The sequence below is a fragment of the Schistocerca gregaria genome, chromosome 4, assembly GCF_023897955.1.
Source record: "Schistocerca gregaria isolate iqSchGreg1 chromosome 4, iqSchGreg1.2, whole genome shotgun sequence".
Lineage (NCBI taxonomy): Eukaryota > Metazoa > Arthropoda > Insecta > Orthoptera > Acrididae > Schistocerca > Schistocerca gregaria.
The window spans coordinates 121,148,359-121,173,752 of record NC_064923.1 but is presented as its reverse complement, the minus strand read 5'-3'; the positions used below and the strand labels follow the sequence as shown (position 1 = coordinate 121,173,752).

General features: G+C 46.1%; 1 protein-coding gene across 1 annotated transcript in view; it reads left to right on the top strand.

Moving 5' to 3' along the window:
• Positions 1–24,362, top strand: part of LOC126267625 (uncharacterized) — a 41,878-nt gene extending 17,516 nt beyond the window's left edge. The window contains exons 3-4 of the mRNA XM_049972924.1: positions 5,531–5,668; positions 24,102–24,362. Of these exons, the coding sequence (XP_049828881.1) occupies positions 5,531–5,668; positions 24,102–24,320 (357 nt within the window). The 3' untranslated portion in view covers positions 24,321–24,362. The remainder of the gene's footprint in view (positions 1–5,530; positions 5,669–24,101) is intronic.
• Positions 24,363–25,394: the final 1,032 nt, after the last annotated feature.

Here is a 25,394-nt window from a genome sequence, read left to right as displayed (position 1 = left end):
AGCAGTGAAGCTGTAGATTAAATTGATATACGCCCTGTTACGTATCTCACATTTTCCTGACATGGTTTGTAGATTCCCAGTAAGAAGCGCATAGGGAGGTCATATATCAGAAAAAAACGCTTGCTGTGTACCTATAATAATCTGCAGTGCCCTTCCTGAAAAGAAGTTATACAGGGTGTTTGTGTAGGAAAGGTTAATATTTTAGAGACTGATAGTATAAGTAATTTTGAACAAAACGTGTTATATGAATACTGGTGCACAAATGCTTCGTTAGGGTGGTATGGGTATTGAAAGGAGCTCTAATACTGCAAACTTGATGTGCAGAACGTGAACGTATACGCAATAAAACTGGACCGTAACCTGATTTTCTTGCAAACAATGCACGGGTACATGCCATTTTTACGCTATGCAACCTACCATGTATTATGGTCATGTGACGTACGTAGTACAATCACCCGTTGTTTGGGCAGTTGTGCCGTGTAAGCCGCATTGTGTAGTGTACCGGCGGCGGATCTGTTAGCTGGTGTTAACTGCTAACAGTGCCACACGTCTACAGTAATGAGGAATACGCAGATATGGTGTATGTTTATGGATTCTGCGATGGTAGAGCTACCGCTGCAAGAGAAGAATACCACAGGCGCTCAACGATTACCTGATCGCAGGGTGTTCATCAGAGTATTTATCACTTTCCGTGGAACAGGCTCACTTCCACGTAGACATTTTTCAAAAATGGCTCTGAGCACTATGGGACGCAACATCTATGGTCATCAGTCCCCCATAACTTAGAACTACTTAAACCTAACTAACCTAAGGACATCACACAACACCCAGTCATCTCGAGACAGAGAAAATCCCTGACCCGCCGGGAATCGAACCTGGAAACCCGGGCGTGGGAAGCGAGAACGCCACCGCACGACCACGAGCTGCGGACAGACATTTTTCGTCCGAACTTGCACGTCAACAAACTTTGCAATAACAGGAAGAAATTATCGGAAGTACGAAAAGTGTTAAAGCTGTTTGTAAAAGACGTGGTTTGTCTTTTTCAACTTAATACAAGTAACATGCATGTTGAAGTGCATTACGTACGCCGGCCGAAGTGGCCGAGCGGCTCTAGGCGCTACAGTCTGGAACCGCGCGACCGCTACGGTCGCAGGTTAGAATCCTGCCTCGGGCATGGATGTGTGTGATGTCCTTAGGTTAGTTAGGTTTAAGTAGTTCTGAGTTCTAGGGGACTGATGACCTCAGAGCCATTTGAACCATTTTTTTGCATTACGTACTAAATGCAAAGTAAATGAACATTATGTAAAAATGTGTAACATAACTGTACTTCTCTGTAACATTATGCCAGTACGAGCATACGAAGAATGTCCCTGTGTATGAATGTCCCACAGACACGTGTATGGGAAACGTTACATGCGGAAAACCTGTATCCATTTCACAAAAAGCGTGTCCACAATCTCCACATTGGCGACAATGCCCAACGACTTCAATTCGGTCACTGGGTAATTGAGAATAGTCATTTGCTTCCATATATACTATTCACTGACGAAGTCCAGTTTTCACGCGGGAAAATACACACGCTTTAGTGGATAGCAATTTCCAGGTTCGTTTTGCCATAAATGTTTGGTGCTGCATGATCGGTAACCTTTTGATAGGTCCATTTATTATAAGTCAGCGATTGACGGGAGAGAGGTGCCTGCATTTTTTGGAAATTTAATTTGTGGAACTATTGGAAGACGTTCCTTTAGTCATCGAACTGGAATGTACTTCCAACATGACGGTACCCCTCCGCAAGTAACCTTGCGTGTGAGGGACCATCTCAATCGCACTTACCCTAATCGCTGGACTGATCGTGGCGGTGCTATTAACTGGCCTCCAAGATCAACTGACCTTACACCTTCAGATTTCTGTCTATGGCGTTGGATGAAATCAGAGGTGCACAAAGTGAAGGTAAATGCACGAGATGAACTGCTTGGTCGGATCATGGACGCTGCTGAATTGATTAGGAATCAACCACAGGCAATTGAACAAGCAACACAACATGTTATCGCTAGAGCGCAAAAGTGCATTGACGTTCATTTGGCTTATTCGAACCTATTCTGTGAACTGTAATACATCTGTACGATCAGTGTTAAAGCTGATTCTAAAAGACGTGCTATGTCTTTTTGAACTTAATACATGTAACATGCATGTTGAAATGCATTACGTACTAAATGCAAAAGTAAATAAACATTATGCAAAATTGTGTAACATAACTGTACTTCTCTGTAACATTGTTTTCAAGAAAATCACATTACGGCCCAGATGTATTGCATATACGTTCACTTTGTGTAGATCAATTTTGCAGAATTAAAGCTCCTTTCAGTACCCATACCTTCCTAAAGAAGCATTTGCGGACCTATGTTCATATAACATTTTTTGTTCAGAATTTCCTATACTATCACTGTGTAAAATATTGACCTTTTCTCCCCGAACATCCTGTGTAGAATCTATTTTATTTCAGAAAGAAATGGGAAACAGTACGTAATACTGATGTAATTTGATATTTTTTTTTAATTTTATCCGTCTCAGTTACACGAATGTACAATTTCTGTGCAGTGGTTACCGATTTCGGGCTGACACGGCCATTCTCAAACCACAGAAAGTCTAACTGTGAGCAACAAGTTCTCTCATTAATGAGTCTATTGATTCGCCTGAACACAACTAAACTGACAATACTCCAGTAGTTTGAGGAGCACTATGTCGTCACCTCCTGGTTTTGTATCTTTCATTTGGATGTTACTTTATTTTGTAATGCATTGTTAACATTTCTTGTTTAATTGGTATTTTTCTACTTTACAAAAATGTTATCAATAAATGACAGTGGGTGCGGAAGCACCATAGCAGCCTAAAAGACAGTCATATGCACACACTCGTATGTGTGTGGCTGTGACGCTAACCAAGGTGTCCTGTTGCCTGCTAAGAGTTATATTTGTCAGTCTGGTTGTGTCTTACACGTGTAACTATTGACATATAGTTTATTTTATGAGTGAGAATATTTGTTGCTCACAATTTGAGTTTCTGTACATATGCTATTTGTGCCATTTGACATCATGTTGTGTGACTAGTTACCATTAATATCGAGGTATGTATACAGGGTGTTACAAAAAGGTACGGCCAAACTTTCAGGAAACATACGTCACACACAAAGAAAGAGAATATGTTATGTGGACATGTGTCCGGAAATGCTTACTTTCCATGCTAGAGCTCATTTTATTACTTCTCTTCAAATCACATTAATCGTGGAATGGAAACACACTGCAATAGAACGTACCAACGTGACTTCAAACCATTGTTACAGGAAATGTTGAAAATGTCCTCCGTTAACGAGGATACATGCATCCACCCTCCGTCGCATGGAATCCCTGATGCGCTGATGCAGCCCTGGACAATGGCGTATTGTATCACAGCCGTCCACAGTACGAGGACGAAGAGTCTCTAAATTTAGTACCGGGGTTGCGTACACAAGAGCTTTCAAATGCCCCCATAAATGAAAGTCAAGAGGGTTGAGGTCAGGAGAGCGTGGAGGCCATGGAATTGGTCTAAAATCCATCGGTCACCGAATCTGATGTTGAGAAGCGTATGAACACTTCGACTGAAATGTGCAGGAGCTCCATCGTGCATGAACCACATGTTGTGTCGTACTTGTAAAGGCACATGTTCTAGCAGCACAGGTAGAGTATCCCGTATGAAACCATGATAACGTGCTCCATTGAGCGTAGGTGGAAGAACATGGGGCCCAATCAAGACATCACCAACAATGCCTGCCCAAAAGTTCACAGAAAATCTGTGTTGATTACGAGATTGCACAATTCCGTGCGGATTCTCGTCAGCTTACACATGTTGATTGTGAAAATTTACAATTTGATCACGTTGGAATGAAGCCTCATCGGTAAAGAGAACATTTGCACTGAAATGAGGATTGACACATTGTTGGATGAACCATTCGCAGAAGTGTACCCGTGCAGGCCAATCAGCTGCTGATAGTGCCTGCACACGCTTTATGGTACGGAAACAACTGGTTCTCCCGTAGCACTCTCCATACAGTGACGTGGTCAACGTTACCTTGTACTGCAGCAACTTCTCTGACGCTGACAATAAGGTTATCGTCAACTGCACGAAGAATTGCCTCGTCCATTGCAGGTGTCCTCGTCGTTCTAGGTCTTCCCCAGTCGCGAGTCATAGGCTGGAACGTTCCGTGCTCCCTAAGACGCCGATGAATTGCTTCGAACGTCTTACTGTCGGGACACCTCCGTTCCGGAAATCTGTCTCGATACAAACGTACCGCGCCACGGCTATTGCCCCGTGGTAATGCATACATCAAATGGGCATCTACCAACTCCGCATTTGTAAACATTGCACTGACTGCAAAACTACGTTCGTGATGAACACTAACCTGTTGATGCTACGTACTGATGTTCTTGATGCTAGTACTGTAGAGCAATGAGTCGCATGTCAACACAAGCACCTAAGTCAACATTACCTTCCTTCAAATGGGCCAACTGGCGGTGAATCGAGGAAGTACAGTACATACTGACGAAACTAAAATGTGCTCTAACATGGAAATTAAGCGTTTCCGAACGCATGCCCACATAACATCTTTTCTTTATTTGTGTGTGAGGAATGTTTCCTGAAAGTTTGGCCGTATTTTTTTGTAACACCCTGTATAAGTACTTGAAATATGGACAAGCATGCTGTGTGTAAACATTGCTGTACAATGTACATGTACTTTGAAATTTTTACATGGTTTGAGAATGGGCATGTCAGCCCGAAACCGGTAGCCACTGCAGCAAAAAATTGTACACTCATGAGCTGAGACGGACAAAATAAAAAGTTATCAAATTTCCTCAATATTATACAGTTGCGAACCTAACATCCCGAAGCAGCATGCCTCGAATCAGCAAACACGTAACACGTTTTGCAACATTAAGCAATTTTAGCGTTCTGCATTTTCTACGTGGTTTTGTATTATAACGTATGTACTGACATTTTAAGTTTTGCTTTCGTGGCAGTAGTCACACCTGAGAAAAAAAAAAAGATCCTGATGAAGAATGAAAAGTGAAGCACTGAGCACTGAGTGAAGAGGATAATGTGTAATGTCCGTAGATATTATTTGACATAGTGATTAGAGTATGATTTATCTATGGTGTTTATTTACATTTAAGGTTCAAGTGTTCGTTTCTACGTTTACCTAGTCACGTCCTGTGATCTGGATTTTATATGCTTTGTGTCATATCATTGTAGAAATATTGAAAGCGGTAATAATAAATATTCAAAGACCTGTGGTGCAAAAAGTTCAATTCTAGATTTCATTTGCTAATTTATGCAAATAGCTTAGCAGACAGTGGATTTAGGAATTTTCTGAATATGAAACGTCATGCAAAATGCTGGTGGATTACATATGTAATCGCACTTTGTCCATCTGCAGATCTCGGGATAATATTTCCCTGCACATGTTCACTAACTCTCTTTGCTTTGGCGTGTGTTGCAGCTAGACGCGGAGCTGGTGAAGACTTACAACCTGATGCAGAGACACGCCGTGGCTCTGGAACAGCTGGCCTGGGACCATGAGGAACTGCACACGCAGTTCGCTCAGGACTTTGAGGACACCGAGCACCGCCTCCTCTGTGTGAGTACCAGCCATTTGGTCCAGATTCTACGCAATGAGAGATAAGACACTTACATTGATGAACATTCCAGCACTCCAACAACCAGAAAGGCCAATCCAAGTGAATTCAAAATCGGAGGACTTGAAGAAGAGTGAATAATCGTGGTGCGAAATGTCAGTATTACGCTAAGTCTCTAAAAAGCCACGAAACTAAGTAGAAGGATAGGCACTTGGTGCAGGGAGTGGCAACTCACCCTTAACATACACAAATGTAATGTATTGCTAATACATAGAAAGAAGGATCCTTTATTGTATGATTATGTGATAGAGGAACAATCACTGGTAGCAGTTACTTCTGTAAAATATCTGGGAGTATGCGTGCGGAACGATTTGAAGTGGAATGATCATATAAAATTAATTGTTGGTAGGGCGGGTACCAGGCTGAGATTCATTGGAAGAGTCCTTAGAAAATGTAGTCCATCAACAAAGAAGGTGGCTTACAAAACTCTCGTTCGACCTATACTTGAGTGTTGCTCATCAGTGTGGGATCCGTACCAGGTCGGTTTGACGGAGGAGATAGAGAAGATCCAAAGAAGAGCGGCGCGTTTCGTCACAAGGTTATTTGGTAAGAGTGATAGCGTTACGGAGATGTTTAGCGAACTCAAGTGGCAGACTCTGCAAGAAAGGCGCTCTGCATCGCGGTGTAGCTTGCTGTCCAGGTTTCGAGAGAGTGCGTTTCTGGATGAGGTATCGAATATATTGCTTCCCCCTACTCCCGAGGAGATCATGAATGTAAAATTAAAGAGTCGAGCGCGCACGAAGGCTTTCCGGCAGTCGTTCTTCCCGCGAACCGTACGCGACTGTAACAGGAAAGGGAGGTAATGACAGTGGCACGTAAATTGCCCTCCGCCACACACCGTTGGGTGGCTTGCGGAGTATAAATGTAGATGTAGAAGCATGAAAGAAAATGTTGTATTGCTTATCGACGCCGAAGAGCGCAGTATTGGCTTGCTTAGTCGGAGCAAAATGATCGTTTTTCAAGAAATGGTTTTTTTTACACAGTAACATTTCGGCATACCAAGGGTAGGCTGCTTCGAGTATGATACATGTTTGGAATCGATCGTTAGAAGAGCGTTGCCCCTCGCAACAAGTAAGTACAACACCTATCTATACACTCTGCAGCAAGTAAGAACAGTATCGAGAAATATTATCAGCCTACCCGATGACACGTTATTTTATTTTCGTGTTTGTAACTCTTTTAATCCTTGACGCTGAACATTGCACAGGGGAACTCTGAACGAGGGATGATAATGTAACAAACAAACGATGGGACTGTATGACGCAGCCATCGATCATTGTTACATCCTGCATTTGGATGGTATCAACCTGTGCATGTCTGCCCTGAAACAATTTCCACCTACTGCAGACTTCCCACGATCCAATGGCACACACATGGGAGTAGCAAAAGAAAAGAAAAAAGTGGCATATATTTTATGACTGTGCCACAGGACTCGGAAGAAGTGGTCTCAGCATATCTTTACGGGTCGCACGACCAGCACAGTGATGTCCAGTGTATGCAGGCCTGCCGAACTTCTCAGGTTGTTGACTACTACACTCCTGGAAATTGAAATAAGAACACCGTGAATTCATTGACCCAGGAAGATGAAACTTTATTGACACATACCTGGGGTCAGATACATCACATGATCACACTGACAGAACCACAGGCACATAGACACAGGCAACAGAGCATGCACAATGTCGGCACTAGTACAGTGTATATCCACCTTTCGCAGCAATGAAGGCTGCTATTCTCCCATGGAGACGATCGTAGAGATGCTCGATGTAGTCCTGTGGAACGGCTTGCCATGCCATTTCCACCTGGCGCCTCAGTTGGACCAGCGTTCGTGCTGGACGTGCAGACCGCGTGAGACGACGCTTCATCCAGTCCCAAACATGCTCAATGGGGGACAGATCCGGAGATCTTGCTGGCCAGGGTAGTTGACTTACACCTTCTAGAGCACGTTGGGTGGCACGGGATACATGCGGACGTGCATTGTCCTGTTGGAACAGCAAGTTCCCTTGCCGGTCTAGGAATGGTAGAACGATGGGTTCGATGACGGTTTGGATGTACCGTGCACTATTCAGTGTCCCCTCGACGATCACCAGAGGTGTACGGCCAGTGTAGGAGATCGCTCCCCACACCATGATGCCGGGTGTTGGCCCTGTGTGCCTCGGTCGTATGCAGTCCTGATTGTGGCGCTCACCTGCACGGCGCCAAACACGCATACGACCATCATTGACACCCAGGCAGAAGCGACTCTCATCGCTGAAGACGACACGCCTCCATTCGTCCCTCCATTCACGCCTGTCGCGACACCACTGGAGGTGGGCTGCACGATGTTGGGGCGTGAGTGGAAGACGGCCTAACGGTGTGCGGGACCGTAGCCCAGCTTCATGGAGACGGTTGCGAATGGTCCTCGCCGATACCCCAGGAGCAACAGTGTCCCTAATTTGCTGGGAAGTGGCGGTGCGGTCCCCTACGGCACTGCGTAGGATCCTACGGTCTTGGCGTGCATCCGTGCGTCGCTGCGGTCCGGTCCCAGGTCGACGGGCACGTGCACCTTCCGCCGACCACTGGCGACAACATCGATGTACTGTGGAGACCTCACGCCCCACGTGTTGAGCAATTCGGCGGTACGTCCACCCGGCCTCCCACATGCCCACTATACGCCCTCGCTCAAAGTCCGTCAACTGCACATACGGTTCACGTCCACGCTGTCGCGGCATGCTACCAGTGTTAAAGACTGCGATGGAGCATCGTATGCCACGGCAAACTGGCTGACACTGACGGCGGCGGTGCACAAATGCTGCGCAGCTAACGCCATTCGACGGCCAGCACCGCGGTTCCTGGTGTGTCCGCTGTGCCGTGCGTGTGATCATTGCTTGTACAGCCCTCTCGCAGTGTCCGGAGCAAGTATGGTGGGTCTGACACACCGGTGTCAATGTGTTCTTTTTTCCATTTCCAGGAGTGTAGTTCTGAAGGGAACAGTTTGTACCTCGTTATAAGAATTTCCAGCAGTACCTCGCTTTCTAAATGGAACTAATTTAAATCCACGGCGTGGTGAAATTCAACCATAATTTCTGGTTGGGAATTTTATTGATTTAAATACCACCAAACGTTAATTCGCGAAGTGATCTTCTGAATAATGTATTTTTAAGGTAACGAACAAATCGAATTTTGAAAAGCCAGTAATAATATTTTGATACGCTATGGTATTACATTGGTCAGCCATTGCAAATTGTAGGGGTATCATTATCGATAACAGACACATCAAAAAAAGTTTTGCATCACCTCGGTTCCCAGAACTCCTGAAGATAGACGTTGACTGTGGATATTGTATCACAGACACAGTCCCTTTGACTGTTCAGAAATGTCACTAAACCCGCCCAAAGATGTAAACAACCATGCATGAGCACGCCTATTAGATGGAGCGTGTCTGACAGCCGATCAGTTCCAGTCATTCCACCACGAAGGAGTGAACCAAAGCGATGTTGTTCGGATATGGAGGAGATACAGAGAGACAGGAACTGTCGATGATATGCATCGCTCAGGCCACCCAAGGGCTACTACTGCAGTGGATGACCGCTACCTACGGATAATGGCTCCGAGAAACCCTGACAGCAACGCCACCATGTTGAATAACGCTTTTCGTGCAGCCACAGGACGTCGTGTTACGACTCAAACTGTGCGCAATAGGCTGCATGATGCGCAACTTCACTCCCGACGTCCACGGCGAGGTCCATCTTTGCAACCACGACACTATGCAGTGTGGTACAGATGGGCCCAACAACATACATTTCGTGTAGCCACAGGACGTCGTGTTACGACTCAAACTGTGCGCAATAGGCTGCATGATGCGCAACTTCACTCCCGACGTCCATGGCGAGGTCCATCTTTGCGACCACGACACCATGCAGCGTGGTACAGATGGGCCCAACAACATGCATTTCGTGTAGCCACAGGACGTCGTGTTACGACTCAAACTGTGCGCAATAGGCTGCATGATGTGCAACTTCACTCCCGACGTCCATGGCGAGGTCCATCTTTGCAACCACGACACCATGCTGCGTGGTACAGATGGGCCCAACAACATTATTTCGTGTAGCCACAGGACGTCGTGTTACGACTCAAACTGTGCGCAATAGGCTGCATGATGTGCAACTTCACTCCCGACGTCCATGGCGAGGTCCATCTTTGCAACCACGACACCATGCTGCGTGGTACAGATGGGCCCAACAACATTATTTCGTGTAGCCACAGGACGTCGTGTTACGACTCAAACTGTGCGCAATAGGCTGCATGATGTGCAACTTCACTCCCGACGTCCATGGCGAGGTCCATCTTTGCAACCACGACACTATGCAGTGTGGTACAGATGGGCCCAACAACATACATTTCGTGTAGCCACAGGACGTCGTGTTACGACTCAAACTGTGCGCAATAGGCTGCATGATGTGCAACTTCTCTCCCGACGTCCATGGCGAGGTCCATCTTTGCAACCACGACACTATGCAGCGTGGTACAGATGGGCCCAACAACATGCATTTCGTGTAGCCACAGGACGTCGTGTTACGACTCAAACTGTGCGCAATAGGCTGCATGATGTGCAACTTCACTCCCGACGTCCATGGCGAGGTCCATCTTTGCAACCACGACACTATGCAGTGTGGTACAGATGGGCCCAACAACATGCATTTCGTGTAGCCACAGGACGTCGTGTTACGACTCAAACTGTGCGCAATAGGCTGCATGATGTGCAACTTCACTCCCGACGTCCATGGCGAGGTCCATCTTTGCAACCACGACACTATGCAGTGTGGTACAGATGGGCCCAACAACATGCATTTCGTGTAGCCACAGGACGTCGTGTTACGACTCAAACTGTGCGCAATAGGCTGCATGATGTGCAACTTCACTCCCGACGTCCATGGCGAGGTCCATCTTTGCAACCACGACACTATGCAGTGTGGTACAGATGGGCCCAACAACATACATTTCGTGTAGCCACAGGACGTCGTGTTACGACTCAAACTGTGCGCAATAGGCTGCATGATGTGCAACTTCTCTCCCGACGTCCATGGCGAGGTCCATCTTTGCAACCACGACACTATGCTGCGTGGTACAGATGGGCCCAACAACATTATTTCGTGTAGCCACAGGACGTCGTGTTACGACTCAAACTGTGCGCAATAGGCTGCATGATGTGCAACTTCTCTCCCGACGTCCATGGCGAGGTCCATCTTTGCAACCACGACACCATGCTGCGTGGTACAGATGGGCCCAACAACATTATTTCGTGTAGCCACAGGACGTCGTGTTACGACTCAAACTGTGCGCAATAGGCTGCATGATGTGCAACTTCACTCCCGACGTCCATGGCGAGGTCCATCTTTGCAACCACGACACTATGCAGTGTGGTACAGATGGGCCCAACAACATACATTTCGTGTAGCCACAGGACGTCGTGTTACGACTCAAACTGTGCGCAATAGGCTGCATGATGTGCAACTTCACTCCCGACGTCCATGGCGAGGTCCATCTTTGCAACCACGACACTATGCAGTGTGGTACAGATGGGCCCAACAACATGCATTTCGTGTAGCCACAGGACGTCGTGTTACGACTCAAACTGTGCGCAATAGGCTGCATGATGTGCAACTTCACTCCCGACGTCCATGGCGAGGTCCATCTTTGCAACCACGACACTATGCAGTGTGGTACAGATGGGCCCAACAACATACATTTCGTGTAGCCACAGGACGTCGTGTTACGACTCAAACTGTGCGCAATAGGCTGCATGATGTGCAACTTCTCTCCCGACGTCCATGGCGAGGTCCATCTTTGCAACCACGACACTATGCTGCGTGGTACAGATGGGCCCAACAACATTATTTCGTGTAGCCACAGGACGTCGTGTTACGACTCAAACTGTGCGCAATAGGCTGCATGATGTGCAACTTCTCTCCCGACGTCCATGGCGAGGTCCATCTTTGCAACCACGACACCATGCTGCGTGGTACAGATGGGCCCAACAACATTATTTCGTGTAGCCACAGGACGTCGTGTTACGACTCAAACTGTGCGCAATAGGCTGCATGATGTGCAACTTCTCTCCCGACGTCCATGGCGAGGTCCATCTTTGCAACCACGACACCATGCTGCGTGGTACAGATGGGCCCAACAACATTATTTCGTGTAGCCACAGGACGTCGTGTTACGACTCAAACTGTGCGCAATAGGCTGCATGATGTGCAACTTCACTCCCGACGTCCATGGCGAGGTCCATCTTTGCAACCACGACACTATGCAGTGTGGTACAGATGGGCCCAACAACATACATTTCGTGTAGCCACAGGACGTCGTGTTACGACTCAAACTGTGCGCAATAGGCTGCATGATGTGCAACTTCACTCCCGACGTCCATGGCGAGGTCCATCTTTGCAACCACGACACTATGCAGTGTGGTACAGATGGGCCCAACAACATGCATTTCGTGTAGCCACAGGACGTCGTGTTACGACTCAAACTGTGCGCAATAGGCTGCATGATGTGCAACTTCACTCCCGACGTCCATGGCGAGGTCCATCTTTGCAACCACGACACTATGCAGTGTGGTACAGATGGGCCCAACAACATACATTTCGTGTAGCCACAGGACGTCGTGTTACGACTCAAACTGTGCGCAATAGGCTGCATGATGTGCAACTTCTCTCCCGACGTCCATGGCGAGGTCCATCTTTGCAACCACGACACTATGCTGCGTGGTACAGATGGGCCCAACAACATTATTTCGTGTAGCCACAGGACGTCGTGTTACGACTCAAACTGTGCGCAATAGGCTGCATGATGTGCAACTTCTCTCCCGACGTCCATGGCGAGGTCCATCTTTGCAACCACGACACCATGCTGCGTGGTACAGATGGGCCCAACAACATTATTTCGTGTAGCCACAGGACGTCGTGTTACGACTCAAACTGTGCGCAATAGGCTGCATGATGTGCAACTTCACTCCCGACGTCCATGGCGAGGTCCATCTTTGCAACCACGACACTATGCAGTGTGGTACAGATGGGCCCAACAACATACATTTCGTGTAGCCACAGGACGTCGTGTTACGACTCAAACTGTGCGCAATAGGCTGCATGATGTGCAACTTCTCTCCCGACGTCCATGGCGAGGTCCATCTTTGCAACCACGACACTATGCAGCGTGGTACAGATGGGCCCAACAACATGCATTTCGTGTAGCCACAGGACGTCGTGTTACGACTCAAACTGTGCGCAATAGGCTGCATGATGTGCAACTTCACTCCCGACGTCCATGGCGAGGTCCATCTTTGCAACCACGACACCATGCTGCGTGGTACAGATGGGCCCAACAACATTATTTCGTGTAGCCACAGGACGTCGTGTTACGACTCAAACTGTGCGCAATAGGCTGCATGATGTGCAACTTCTCTCCCGACGTCCATGGCGAGGTCCATCTTTGCAACCACGACACCATGCTGCGTGGTAGAGATGGGCCCAACAACATTATTTCGTGTAGCCACAGGACGTCGTGTTACGACTCAAACTGTGCGCAATAGGCTGCATGATGTGCAACTTCACTCCCGACGTCCATGGCGAGGTCCATCTTTGCAACCACGACACTATGCAGTGTGGTACAGATGGGCCCAACAACATACATTTCGTGTAGCCACAGGACGTCGTGTTACGACTCAAACTGTGCGCAATAGGCTGCATGATGTGCAACTTCTCTCCCGACGTCCATGGCGAGGTCCATCTTTGCAACCACGACACTATGCAGCGTGGTACAGATGGGCCCAACAACATGCATTTCGTGTAGCCACAGGACGTCGTGTTACGACTCAAACTGTGCGCAATAGGCTGCATGATGTGCAACTTCACTCCCGACGTCCATGGCGAGGTCTATCTTTGCAACCACGACACTATGCAGCGTGGTACAGATGGGCCCAACAACATGCATTTCGTGTAGCCACAGGACGTCGTGTTACGACTCAAACTGTGCGCAATAGGCTGCATGATGTGCAACTTCACTCCCGACGTCCATGGCGAGGTCCATCTTTGCAACCACGACACTATGCAGTGTGGTACAGATGGGCCCAACAACATACATTTCGTGTAGCCACAGGACGTCGTGTTACGACTCAAACTGTGCGCAATAGGCTGCATGATGTGCAACTTCTCTCCCGACGTCCATGGCGAGGTCCATCTTTGCAACCACGACACCATGCTGCGTGGTACAGATGGGCCCAACAACATTATTTCGTGTAGCCACAGGACGTCGTGTTACGACTCAAACTGTGCGCAATAGGCTGCATGATGTGCAACTTCACTCCCGACGTCCATGGCGAGGTCCATCTTTGCAACCACGACACTATGCAGTGTGGTACAGATGGGCCCAACAACATACATTTCGTGTAGCCACAGGACGTCGTGTTACGACTCAAACTGTGCGCAATAGGCTGCATGATGTGCAACTTCTCTCCCGACGTCCATGGCGAGGTCCATCTTTGCAACCACGACACTATGCAGCGTGGTACAGATGGGCCCAACAACATGCATTTCGTGTAGCCACAGGACGTCGTGTTACGACTCAAACTGTGCGCAATAGGCTGCATGATGTGCAACTTCACTCCCGACGTCCATGGCGAGGTCCATCTTTGCAACCACGACACTATGCAGCGTGGTACAGATGGGCCCAACAACATGCATTTCGTGTAGCCACAGGACGTCGTGTTACGACTCAAACTGTGCGCAATAGGCTGCATGATGTGCAACTTCACTCCCGACGTCCATGGCGAGGTCCATCTTTGCAACCACGACACTATGCAGCGTGGTACAGATGGGCCCAACAACATGCATTTCGTGTAGCCACAGGACGTCGTGTTACGACTCAAACTGTGCGCAATAGGCTGCATGATGTGCAACTTCACTCCCGACGTCCATGGCGAGGTCCATCTTTGCAACCACGACACTATGCAGCGTGGTACAGATGGGCCCAACAACATGCATTTCGTGTAGCCACAGGACGTCGTGTTACGACTCAAACTGTGCGCAATAGGCTGCATGATGTGCAACTTCACTCCCGACGTCCATGGCGAGGTCCATCTTTGCAACCACGACACTATGCAGTGTGGTACAGATGGGCCCATGCCGAATGGGCCGCCCAGGATTAGCATCACGTTCTCTTCACCGATGAGTGTCGCATATGCCTTCGACCCGACAATCGTCGTAGACGTGTTTGGAGGCAGCCCAGTCACGCTGAACGCCTTTGACACATTGTCCAGTGAGTGCAGCAAGGTGGAAGTCCCCTGCTGTTTTGGGGTGGCATTATGTGGGGCCGAGGTACGCCGCTGGTAGTAATGGAAGGCACCGTAACGGCTGTACAATACGTGAATGCCATCCTCCGACCGATAGTGCAACCATATCGGTAGCATATTGGCGAGGCATTCGTCATCATGATCAACAATTCGCGCCCCGATCGTGGACATCTTGTGAATGACTTCCTTCAGGATAGCGTCATCGCTCGACTAGAATGACCAGTGTCTTCTCCAGACATAGACGCTATCGAAAACATTTGGGATGGATTGAAAAGGGCTGCTTATGAACGACGTGACCCACCAACCAGTCTGACGGACCTACGTCGAATCGGCGCCGATGAGTGGGACAACCTGGACGACAGTGCCTTGATGAACTTGTGGATAGTATGCCACGACTAATACAGGCATGCATCAATGCAAGAGGACGTTCTACTCGTTATTAGCGGTACCAGTGTGTACAGCAATCTGGACAACCACCTCTGAAAGTCTCACTGTATGGTGGTACAACACTCAATTTGCGGTTTTCATGAGCAATAGAAAGGGTGGAAATGATATTTATATTGATCTCTATTCCAAATTTCTGACAGGTTCCGGAACTCTCGGAACCGAGGCGATGCAAAACTTTTTTTGGTGTGTGTAGCAGCTTATTTTCTGTGGGTGCGATATACTGTCATGCTAGGAAGGACTTGGGAGTTAAGAGTTTCATATCGACGGTCGGGGAGTCCTAGGTAGACTGAAAGCGCTTTCCCGGTGTTGAAGTTGGTCAGTCGGTGGCCAGTGGCCAACGGTGGCCGTCTGACTACGGTATAAAAGCGCGGAAAAAAGGTACATTTTGAAGAACAAAGAGTTTGAAAGTGACAAGAAGATTATTTGGGTCGTGACGGTCACTGAATATTCGTGGGTAGTAATTTGTTAAGCTAATTATGAAGAACCGTGAACAATTTCAAGATTGCCAAGTGATACGTGTATGGCAGCCATTAGTAGCATATGACAAACTAATTTCTCTATATCTCACGCTACATAAAAGCTGGAAATCGGAAGGAGGAGCAACCAAACAGATGAAATACCTACTAGATCAAAAGAACTTACTATGTGGCTAAGCAGGCTGAGTGATATTGGACGGAGAGGGACTGATCAGGACCCATAAACTATGTGAAATAAAGCTGTATTTGAATTACGAAACTTTAATCAGTTCAGAACATTCATTAAACATAATTCCTACAAGTTAGGATGCTGTGCAGAGGTCGGTTTAGACACACAAATCAATTCTATAGCCGCCTGCCAATCTGATGTAACAAACACATTTCACTTGTCTGGGTCTCACAAAGTCTAGTGAACATTATTATTCTAAAATATATAACGAGGGCTTACAAACTATCATGATAGAGCGATAAACTTAAATATCAATCCCAAAACTGAATTAGATACTATTCCTCACTGTGAATTTGCTGTTTTACAGATGGCTATGATTATACTGGAGTACATGAATTGTTTGTATATGTTTGTATATGACCTCTCAAATGTTGTACATATACTTCTTCCAGCGTGGATTTGCAAAAATCCAGCTGAGTAATTCTGGTATATGCTATGGATATAGGTTGTTTCATCTACAGCGTTAAAGATTGTGAACCATACGGTGAGTAATAGTGCTGACCAAAGACATTCATGAATATGTACGCAGTATCCATATCATATAACATTAACCTAAAATATTATCAAGCTAATGAGCCAGAAGTCCAGTGAATAGTTGGTTGAGGAATTCGTAGGTTAAAGATTAATACGTACATATACCATATAGAAGTGCAACCATGAGACGGGCTAAGAACTTGTAGCATGCTGCCACTAGATAATTTTTGCTTCTATGTTAGCTGGAACGTTGTATGCGTGAGAATCGACGCTTTGACATCATCCTGCAGTCGAATCATCGAAAGCATACCGCAGTCCAGTCCAAAACCGGACTGTTTCACCAAGCCTATATAAGGAAGAACGATGTGTCATCTGTGCTTGTTGGTTTGAGTCCAGGTGATATGACTTCTTTGAAGGTTGCCTATCCTGTCATACAACTTTGGTTACATTGTTCAAACCTGTTGAAACTTTTACAGATGTGTACATGTATCTTCTTTTTGTAGGGATACCTTTTGCAGTTATCTCGCATTTTCATAATTAGTGTACACATCGTAATTGAGCGATATAAAAATTTAGTAGGTGTAGGCAGAAATTGCCCAGTAAAATGTATTTAAAATTAGATTTCCCTGATTTTCTTGCGGCGAGGTTAGTACACACCACCCTGAAGCTTAAAAAAACGTGTGTGAAATCTTATGGGACTTAACTGCTAAGGTCATCAGTTCCTAAGCTTACACACTACTTAACCTAAATTATCCTAAGGACAAACACACACACCCATACCCGAGGGAGGACTCGAACCTCCGCCGGGATCAACCGCACAGTCCATGACCGTAGCGCCTTAGACCACCCCGAAGTTTGTGCTTATCTCAACAATAAAATGCTTCGCCGATATGGGAGATCCAGATTAATTATCTATTGTCCTCCTGATGATTAAAATGAAGTACACCATAACAGAAGTCAGCGTAAATCAGCAGTTTTGAGGCCAATATAATTTTTAGTAACGAAGAATGTAATAATTCCAGTTCAAAGAAGGGAGTTGCTAACAGGTGTGAAAATGAAGTACACCAGAACAGAAGTCTGTGTAAATCAGCAGTTTTGAGGCCAATATAATTTTTAGTAATGAAGAATGTAATAATTCCAGTTCAAAGAAGGGAGTTGCTAACAGGTGTGAAAATTACCGAACTATCAGTATCATAAGTCATGATACCAAAAGACTATCGCGAATTCTTTACAGAAAAATCAGAAGAACGGAAAAACTGGTAGAAGCCGACCTCGGTGAAGACCAATTTGGATTTCGGAGAAATCTAGGAACACACGAGGCATTACTGACCCTACGACTTATCTTAGAGCATAGGTTAAGGAAAGGTAAACCTACGTTTATGGTATTTTTAGATTTAGAGAAAGCTTTCGACAATGTTGAATAGATTAATCTCTTTAAAATTCTGAACATATCGGGGGTAAAATACAGGGAGCGAAAAGCTATTTGCAAATTGTACTGGAACCAGACGGCAGTTATAAGAGTCGAGGGGCATCAAAGAGAAGCAGTGCTTGAGACGGGAGTTGTTGCCTATCCCAGATGTTATTCAGTCTGTGCATTGAGCAAGCAGTAAAGGAAACCAAAGAAAGATTTGGAGTAGGAGTTAAAACCCGATGAGAAGAAATAAATACTTTGAGGTTTTCGGGTGATATTGTAATTCTGTCAGTCAGCAAAGGATTTGGACGAGCCATTGAACGAAACGGACAGTGTCTTGAAAGGAGTGTATAAGAGGAACATCAACAAAATTAAGACAACGATAATGGAATGTAGTCACAGTAAATCAGGTGATGCTGACGGAACAGGTTAGGAAACGAGACACTTAAAGTAGCAGATGAGTTTTGCAAAATAATTGATGGCCGAAAGACAAAGGGTATAAAATGTAGACTGACAATGACAAGAGAAGCGTTTCTGGAGAAGAGAAATTTGTGGACATCAAATATAGACTTAAGTGTTAGGAAGTCTTTTCTGAAGGTATTTGTCTGAAGTATAGTCATGTGTGGAAGGGTAACATGAATGATAAATAGTTTAAGAGAATAGACGCTTTTGAAATGTTATGCTACAGAAGAATGCCGAAGATTAGATGGATAGATCACATAACTAATGAGGACGTACTGAATATAACCGAGGAGAACAATTTGTGGTACAACTTGATTAAAATAAGGGCTTGGTGGATACGACGCATTTTGAGATATCACCAATTTAGTATTGGAGGGAGGGAGGGGGGGCGTGGGAGCAAAAATCGTAGAGGCAGACCAAGAGATGAATATAGTAACCAGATTCAGGAGAATGTAGGCTGCAATAGTTATTCGGAGATGTAGATGCTTGCACGACGTAGAGTAGCATGAAGAGATGCATCAAACCATTCTTCAGACTGAAGACAGCAACAACAACAACAATGTTGAATTATTTGAAAATGTACTGATTCGTGGAGACCGAACAAATAGCTGCAGAATACATCTAGAAATAATATCCTGGAACCAAAATGTTGCACAGTTTCATTTGAAAAAACGAATTTCATTCTCAGTGGTTTGTAAGATTAAGATACAATGCTACTCTTTATTTTGTGAAGTTATAGTTACTATTCGTCAAACTGAAAATAAACTAACAATTTTTTAGGATATCAAAAATTCTAAGTTGAATTACATGTCTGACCCTATATGTGGGATTCGAGAAGCAACGCTAATGGGGGACTATATGTACCAGCTGTTTGAACTTCCCTCACTCCATCTTCAAGCAGATCAACACGGAGGCTCCGACTGAAATAACGTGAATGGCCTGTCAGTTCTAAATTCCAGATGTTGATTATATGATCATGACACCCTAAAGGTTGAGTCACACTTGACAGAACGTAGCTTCAAAACATTCAACAATGCATTTCAAATGGCTGCGTATAATAAAGCTGTCAACAGAACAGGACGATAACGTCAACTTTCTCGGGAAGAAAGTTTGACGTTGACTTGGTTGAGGGGCGTGGCATAGTCTGCTAACACCGGAAGTTGAACCGCTGTTACACGAGAAACTTTCTTGTCTGAATCGACAGCTCATGCAAGTGAGTCTAGAGCAGCGCCCCTGGCGTTTTATTCCTGCCATGAGTCTCACATGTCGCGAGTGGTCGTTTTCATTTACATATCAGTGCCAAAGGTGCCAAACTGCTTGAGCTGTGAGGACTCTCTGCTGTTCAGTTGAACGGTAGAAGTGAGATTGTATTTGAGCGACCATCCTATATTTAAAAAATAATATAAATGTGGTTCTGAACTCTGCAGACTACCACCTGAAGACGCTACATTTATTAGAAGACGCCGGGTACCGCAAGCTTAGTCGTGATCCCACACAGGCCATTGTCAGAAAGACAGCGAAGTTATTGAAGGATTCTGGCTTACCAGATGAAGTGGTGAAGAAATTAACGCCTCGTGCCGCCAGACCTCCCAGGCTTTATGGATTGCCAAAGATACAGAAGGAAAGTGTTCCTCTGAGGCCCATTGTTAGTGGCCGTGCGGTTCTGGCGCTCCAGTCCGGAACCGCGGGACTGCTACGGTCGCAGGTTCGAATCCTGCCTCGGGCATGGGTGTGTGTGATGTCCTTAGGTTTGTTAGGTTTAAGTAGTTCTAAGTTCTAGGGGACTTATGACCTAAGATGTTGAGTCCCATAGTGCTCAGAGCCATTCGAACCATTTTTTGAACCCATTGTTAGTGCAATCAGTTCGCCCACCCACAGCCTTGCTAACATCTGGCAGGATTATTAGCACCAAAAGTGTGACATGGTGAACACCATGTTGTCAACTCGCAGAAATTTGTTGAGACACTCAAGAGAATGAAGATAGACCTAAACGATCTAATGGTTAGCTTGGACGTTGAGACACTTTTTACGAGAGTGCCAATACGAGATATGCTGGATCTTTTGGCCCAACATTTTCCATATGGAATCATTAAGTTGTTCCGTCACGTCCTAACGACAACGTACTTTTTGTACTGCGATGAATATTATGAGATGACGGACCGCACAGCTATGGGATCACCACTGTCTCCAGCAGTCGCAAATTTCTTCATGGAGCACTTTGAGGAGCAGGCCGTCTTACTTTCCACGATACGTTGATGACACCTTCCTGATATGGTCTCATGGTGAAGATACACTACAGCTGTTCGTCGATCACATGAATGGTGTCCATCCCAACATTAAATTTACTGTCGAGATGGAGGAGCACGGTAAGTTAGCATTCTTGGCTGAGTTGGTTGAGCGGAAGGCAGGAGGCCAGCTTGGTCATTCAGTGTACCGAAAACCAACACACACTGATCGGTACTTGAACGCCACTAGTTTCCACCATCCTGTACTCAAGAAAGCGGTGTTGAACACGTTGGTTCATAGAGCCAAGATTATCTCTGACGACGACCACCTACAGTGCGAATTGCAGAACTTAAAACGTGTTTCCGGGGAAAATGGATACAGTAAAAGAGAAATTGCAAACGCTTTCAAGGGCCGCCGATGAAAGGCACGTGGTGGATCAGTAGAATAGGAAAAACGGACTGCATTCCTGCCATACTGTGTAGCAACTAGCAGCAAGTTAGGACGTCTGCTGCAGAAACATGGGCTAAGACCAGTGTTCCGGCCCGCCTCCAAGATAACGCGATATGTTGCGCTCTGTTAAAGACGACATTGCTCTTCGAGTATCCGGCGTGTATTGTGTACCCTGTGAATGTGGCAGCATATACAGGGTGCTACAAAAAGGTACGGCCTAACTTTCAGGAAACATTCCTTACACACACATAAAGAAAAGATGTTATGTGGACATGTGTCCGGAAACGCTTAATTTCCATGTTAGAGCTCATCTTAGTTTCGTCCACCTACGCTCAAAGGAGCACGTTATCATGATTTCATACGGGATACTCTACCTGTGCTGCTGGAACATGTGCCTTTACAAGTACGACACAACATGTGGTTCATGCACGATGGAGCTCCTGCACATTTCAGTCGAAGTGTTCGTGCGCTTCTCAACAACAGATTCGGTGACCGAAGGATTGGTAGAGGCGGACCAATTCCATGGCCTCCACGCTCTCCTGACCTCAACCCTCTTCACTTTCACTTATGGGGCATTGAAAGCTCTTGTCTGCGGAACCCCGGTACCAAAAGTATAGACTCTTCGTGCTCGTATTGTGGACGGCTGTGATGCAATACGCCATTGTCCAGGGCTGCATCAGCGCATCAGGAATTCCATGCGACGGAGGGTGGAAGCATGTATCCTCGCTAACGGAGGACATTTTGAACATTTCCTGTAACAAAGTGTTTGAAGTGACGCTGGTACGTTCTCTTGCTGTGTGTTTCCATTCCATGATGAATGTGATTTGAAGAGAAGTAATAAAGTGAGCTCTAACATGGAAAGTAAGTGTTTCCGGACACATGTCCACATAACATATTTTCTTCCTTTGTGTGTGAGGAATGTTTCCTGAAAGTTTGGCTGTACCTTTTTGTAATACCCTGTATATCGGACAAACAATTCACACGGTTGCGGAGCGTTGTACCGAGCACAAGCGCCATATAAAACAAAGGGAGCTTGACAAGTCGGCCATAGGGGCCATAGCGGAGTTTACCCGCATAACGTCGGTCTTCCACGTTGGTGTGTATTTTTTAAGCCTAATAATTTTACTTGTATTTTATAAAAAAAAGTTTTCTTGCTAGAAGTTCTATCTCCGAATGAGGCAGTACTGAGTGTTATATGGGCAGCCTCTTTATCTGAAATTACGGTCCTGTGTTTTTAATGTTCTCGTTCTAGTGATATATGATACGAAAAATCTGTTTATGTACTGTATCTGTGTGTAGTATTATACACCTAGTTTTCTCATTTTAAATTTACCGCATTCATTTATATTTTACTTCGTCAAAATTTTAGCAGAAAGTTATTGCACAGGTGTAGCCCCTAGTAATTCCATCTTATCAATGTTTTATGTGCATTACATTTATAAAGTTTTAGTGGGTGTGTATATCCAGTTTGCGATCTCTCATTCTTATCACTACTGCGTGGCAGCGCCACCTATTTAGGTGATTCTGTATTAGGCTTCAGTACTGGCATTCGACGCTGTGGCGCATTATTCTTACTACCTGGGCCCCCATCTTACTCTGTTACTCACTCCTGTGAACGGGAACGCGTTACGCAGATCTTGGTGCCTCCCGTGTCCATCTAGAAAAGGTAATGATTTTACTATTTTATATTTCTTGTTTTTAGTGAGTTTAACGAAGGCGATGTTGGCCTGATATATTCGACGATGCCCCCACACTGACTAAAGGATTATTCTAATAAATACCAAATTAAGGTATTTGCTCTTTCAGTAGTTGATCTGTTTATACATGCTTATAGGTTATCCAAGTCTGCACAACGCGATCGCGGTTCTTAAATAGATGTATTCGTTCTCTGTTTTCTGTGTAGATAGCCTGAAGATGCCTACATAAGGTGAAACGCGTCATTGAAAAATAAATAACTAAAATTGCAACCAAGACAGTTTTTAACCAATACTGTTAAGCACTGGTTTGCTGTATGCCATATATGGATTGGAAGAATTAAAAGCCTAATGAACGAGATAAATCAAATTAAATTGACTGTAACTGCTATCGCGTGATTAAATTTCAGTAGGAAGACCTGTCGTGGAGATGGTACTAACACATGTCACTAGATTGTAGAACTAACGAAAACTCGAGAACTGAACTGAATCGTGCTTACAATCTTTTGTTTGTTACTGTTGTTACGTGTCACTTGCAGCCTAGAAGACATGGCAGTCCGTGTTTTACGATTATTTCTGTTGTTAAAAGCCATAGCACGTAATAACCCTAAAGACCTGCTTAGCGATAGCACCAACAGAAGCCGCCAGATCGCGAGTAGTCGGAAAACTGGAGCAGCATACGAGATTTCTCGAGGTGTGATGAAGAAGGCAATTGGATAGTTTGTAGGTGAGAGAGGGAGGGGAAACACCTGCGGGTATGGTGCATTTTCCGTATTTTGGAAGGGGAATGGTGACTCATAAGTAGCCATAAAAAAGTTCCAGTTGCGACCCTCTTAAAAACCTGAGCAATACCATCTTGAAAGAAAACCACCTGACTTCACTGTACTTTTTCTTTTCTTTAAGAGGTAGAGGGAGGGGTAGGGGGTGGACACCGCATCCTTGCCTCCGAGTATGGGTGCCCATGGGTGTGATGTAAACTGCTCAAGCCGTTCGAGTCGTGATCCAGCATAGCACTGGTGAATACATCTGTATTCGACGGTGACGGCGCGTTCCGTCCCATTCTCTCGACGACTAGTGTGACTCGACGTTAAGGGTGTAGTACGGCACTTGCGAGTATTGAACAGTTTCAGAAAGGAAGTGCTTGACGTGTCAGCCACTGAGCTGCAACCCTGGGACAGGTGCTGGCGGCGCTGGACGTGGGCGTGCGATTCCGACGGCTGGAGCAGCCGCGGCCCGTCGGCCGGGAGGCCATGAGCTTCGGCTGCCGGCAGATGCGCGGGCCCGCGGCGCGCATGCGCGACTGGCTCATCCTGCGCCACTACACCAACCTGCTCGAGTACGTCGCGCAGGTGTTCACCGGCCTGCAGGGGCACCCGGCCGCCAGGTTCAACTACTGACTGCCTGGCTCCCCTAACCAACTCACATACAGCGTCCACTCGCACCACTCTTCTGTATTAATATCTCCCTAAGTGCAAAATACATCGACTCATTATGTGACTCATGGTTCATTTGAACAATTTTATTTTCAATGTGGTGATTATACGTTACTGGCCATTAAATTTGCTGCACCACGAAGATGACGTGCCACAGACGTGAAAATTAACCGACAGGAAGAAGATGGTGTAATGTGCAAATGATTAGCTTTTCAAAGCATTCACACATGGTTGGCGCCGGTGGCGACACCTACAACGTGCTGACATGAGGAAAGTTCCCAACCGATTTCTCATACACAAACAGCAGTTGACCGTCGTTGCCTGGTGAAACGTTGTTGTGATGCAGCGTATAAAAAATGGTTCAAATGGCTCTGAGCACTATGGGACTTAACTTCTAAGGTCATCAGTCCCCTAGAACTTAGAACTACTTAAACCTAACTAACCTAAGGACATCACACACATCCATGCCCGAGGCAGGATTCGAACAGTCGACCTTAGAGGTCGCGAGGTTCCAGACTGTAGCGCCTAGAACCGCTCGGTCGAATCCTGCCTCGGGCATGGATGTGTGTGATGTCCTTAGGTTAGTTAGGTTTAAGTAGTTCTAAGTTCTAGGGGACTAATGACCACAGCAGTTGAGTCCCATAGTGCTCAGAGCCATTTGAACCATTTTTTGAACCGCACGGCCACCCCGCCCGGCGATGCCTCTTATAAGAAGGAGAAATGCGTACCATCACGTTTCCGACTTTGATAAAGGTGGGGTTGTAGCCTATCGCGATTGCGGTTTATCGTATCGCGACATTGCTGCTCGCGTTGTTCGAGATCCAATGACTGTTAGCAGGATATGGAATCGGTGGGTTCAGGAGAGTAATACGGAAAGCCGTGCTGGATCCCAACGGCCTCGTTTCACTAGCAGTCTAGATGACAGGCATCGTATCCGCGTGGCTGTAACGGATCGTGCAGCCACCTCTCGATCCCTGATTCAACAGATGGGGACGTTTGCAAGAGCTGGCTGGTGTGGCCAAGCGGTTAAAGGCGCTG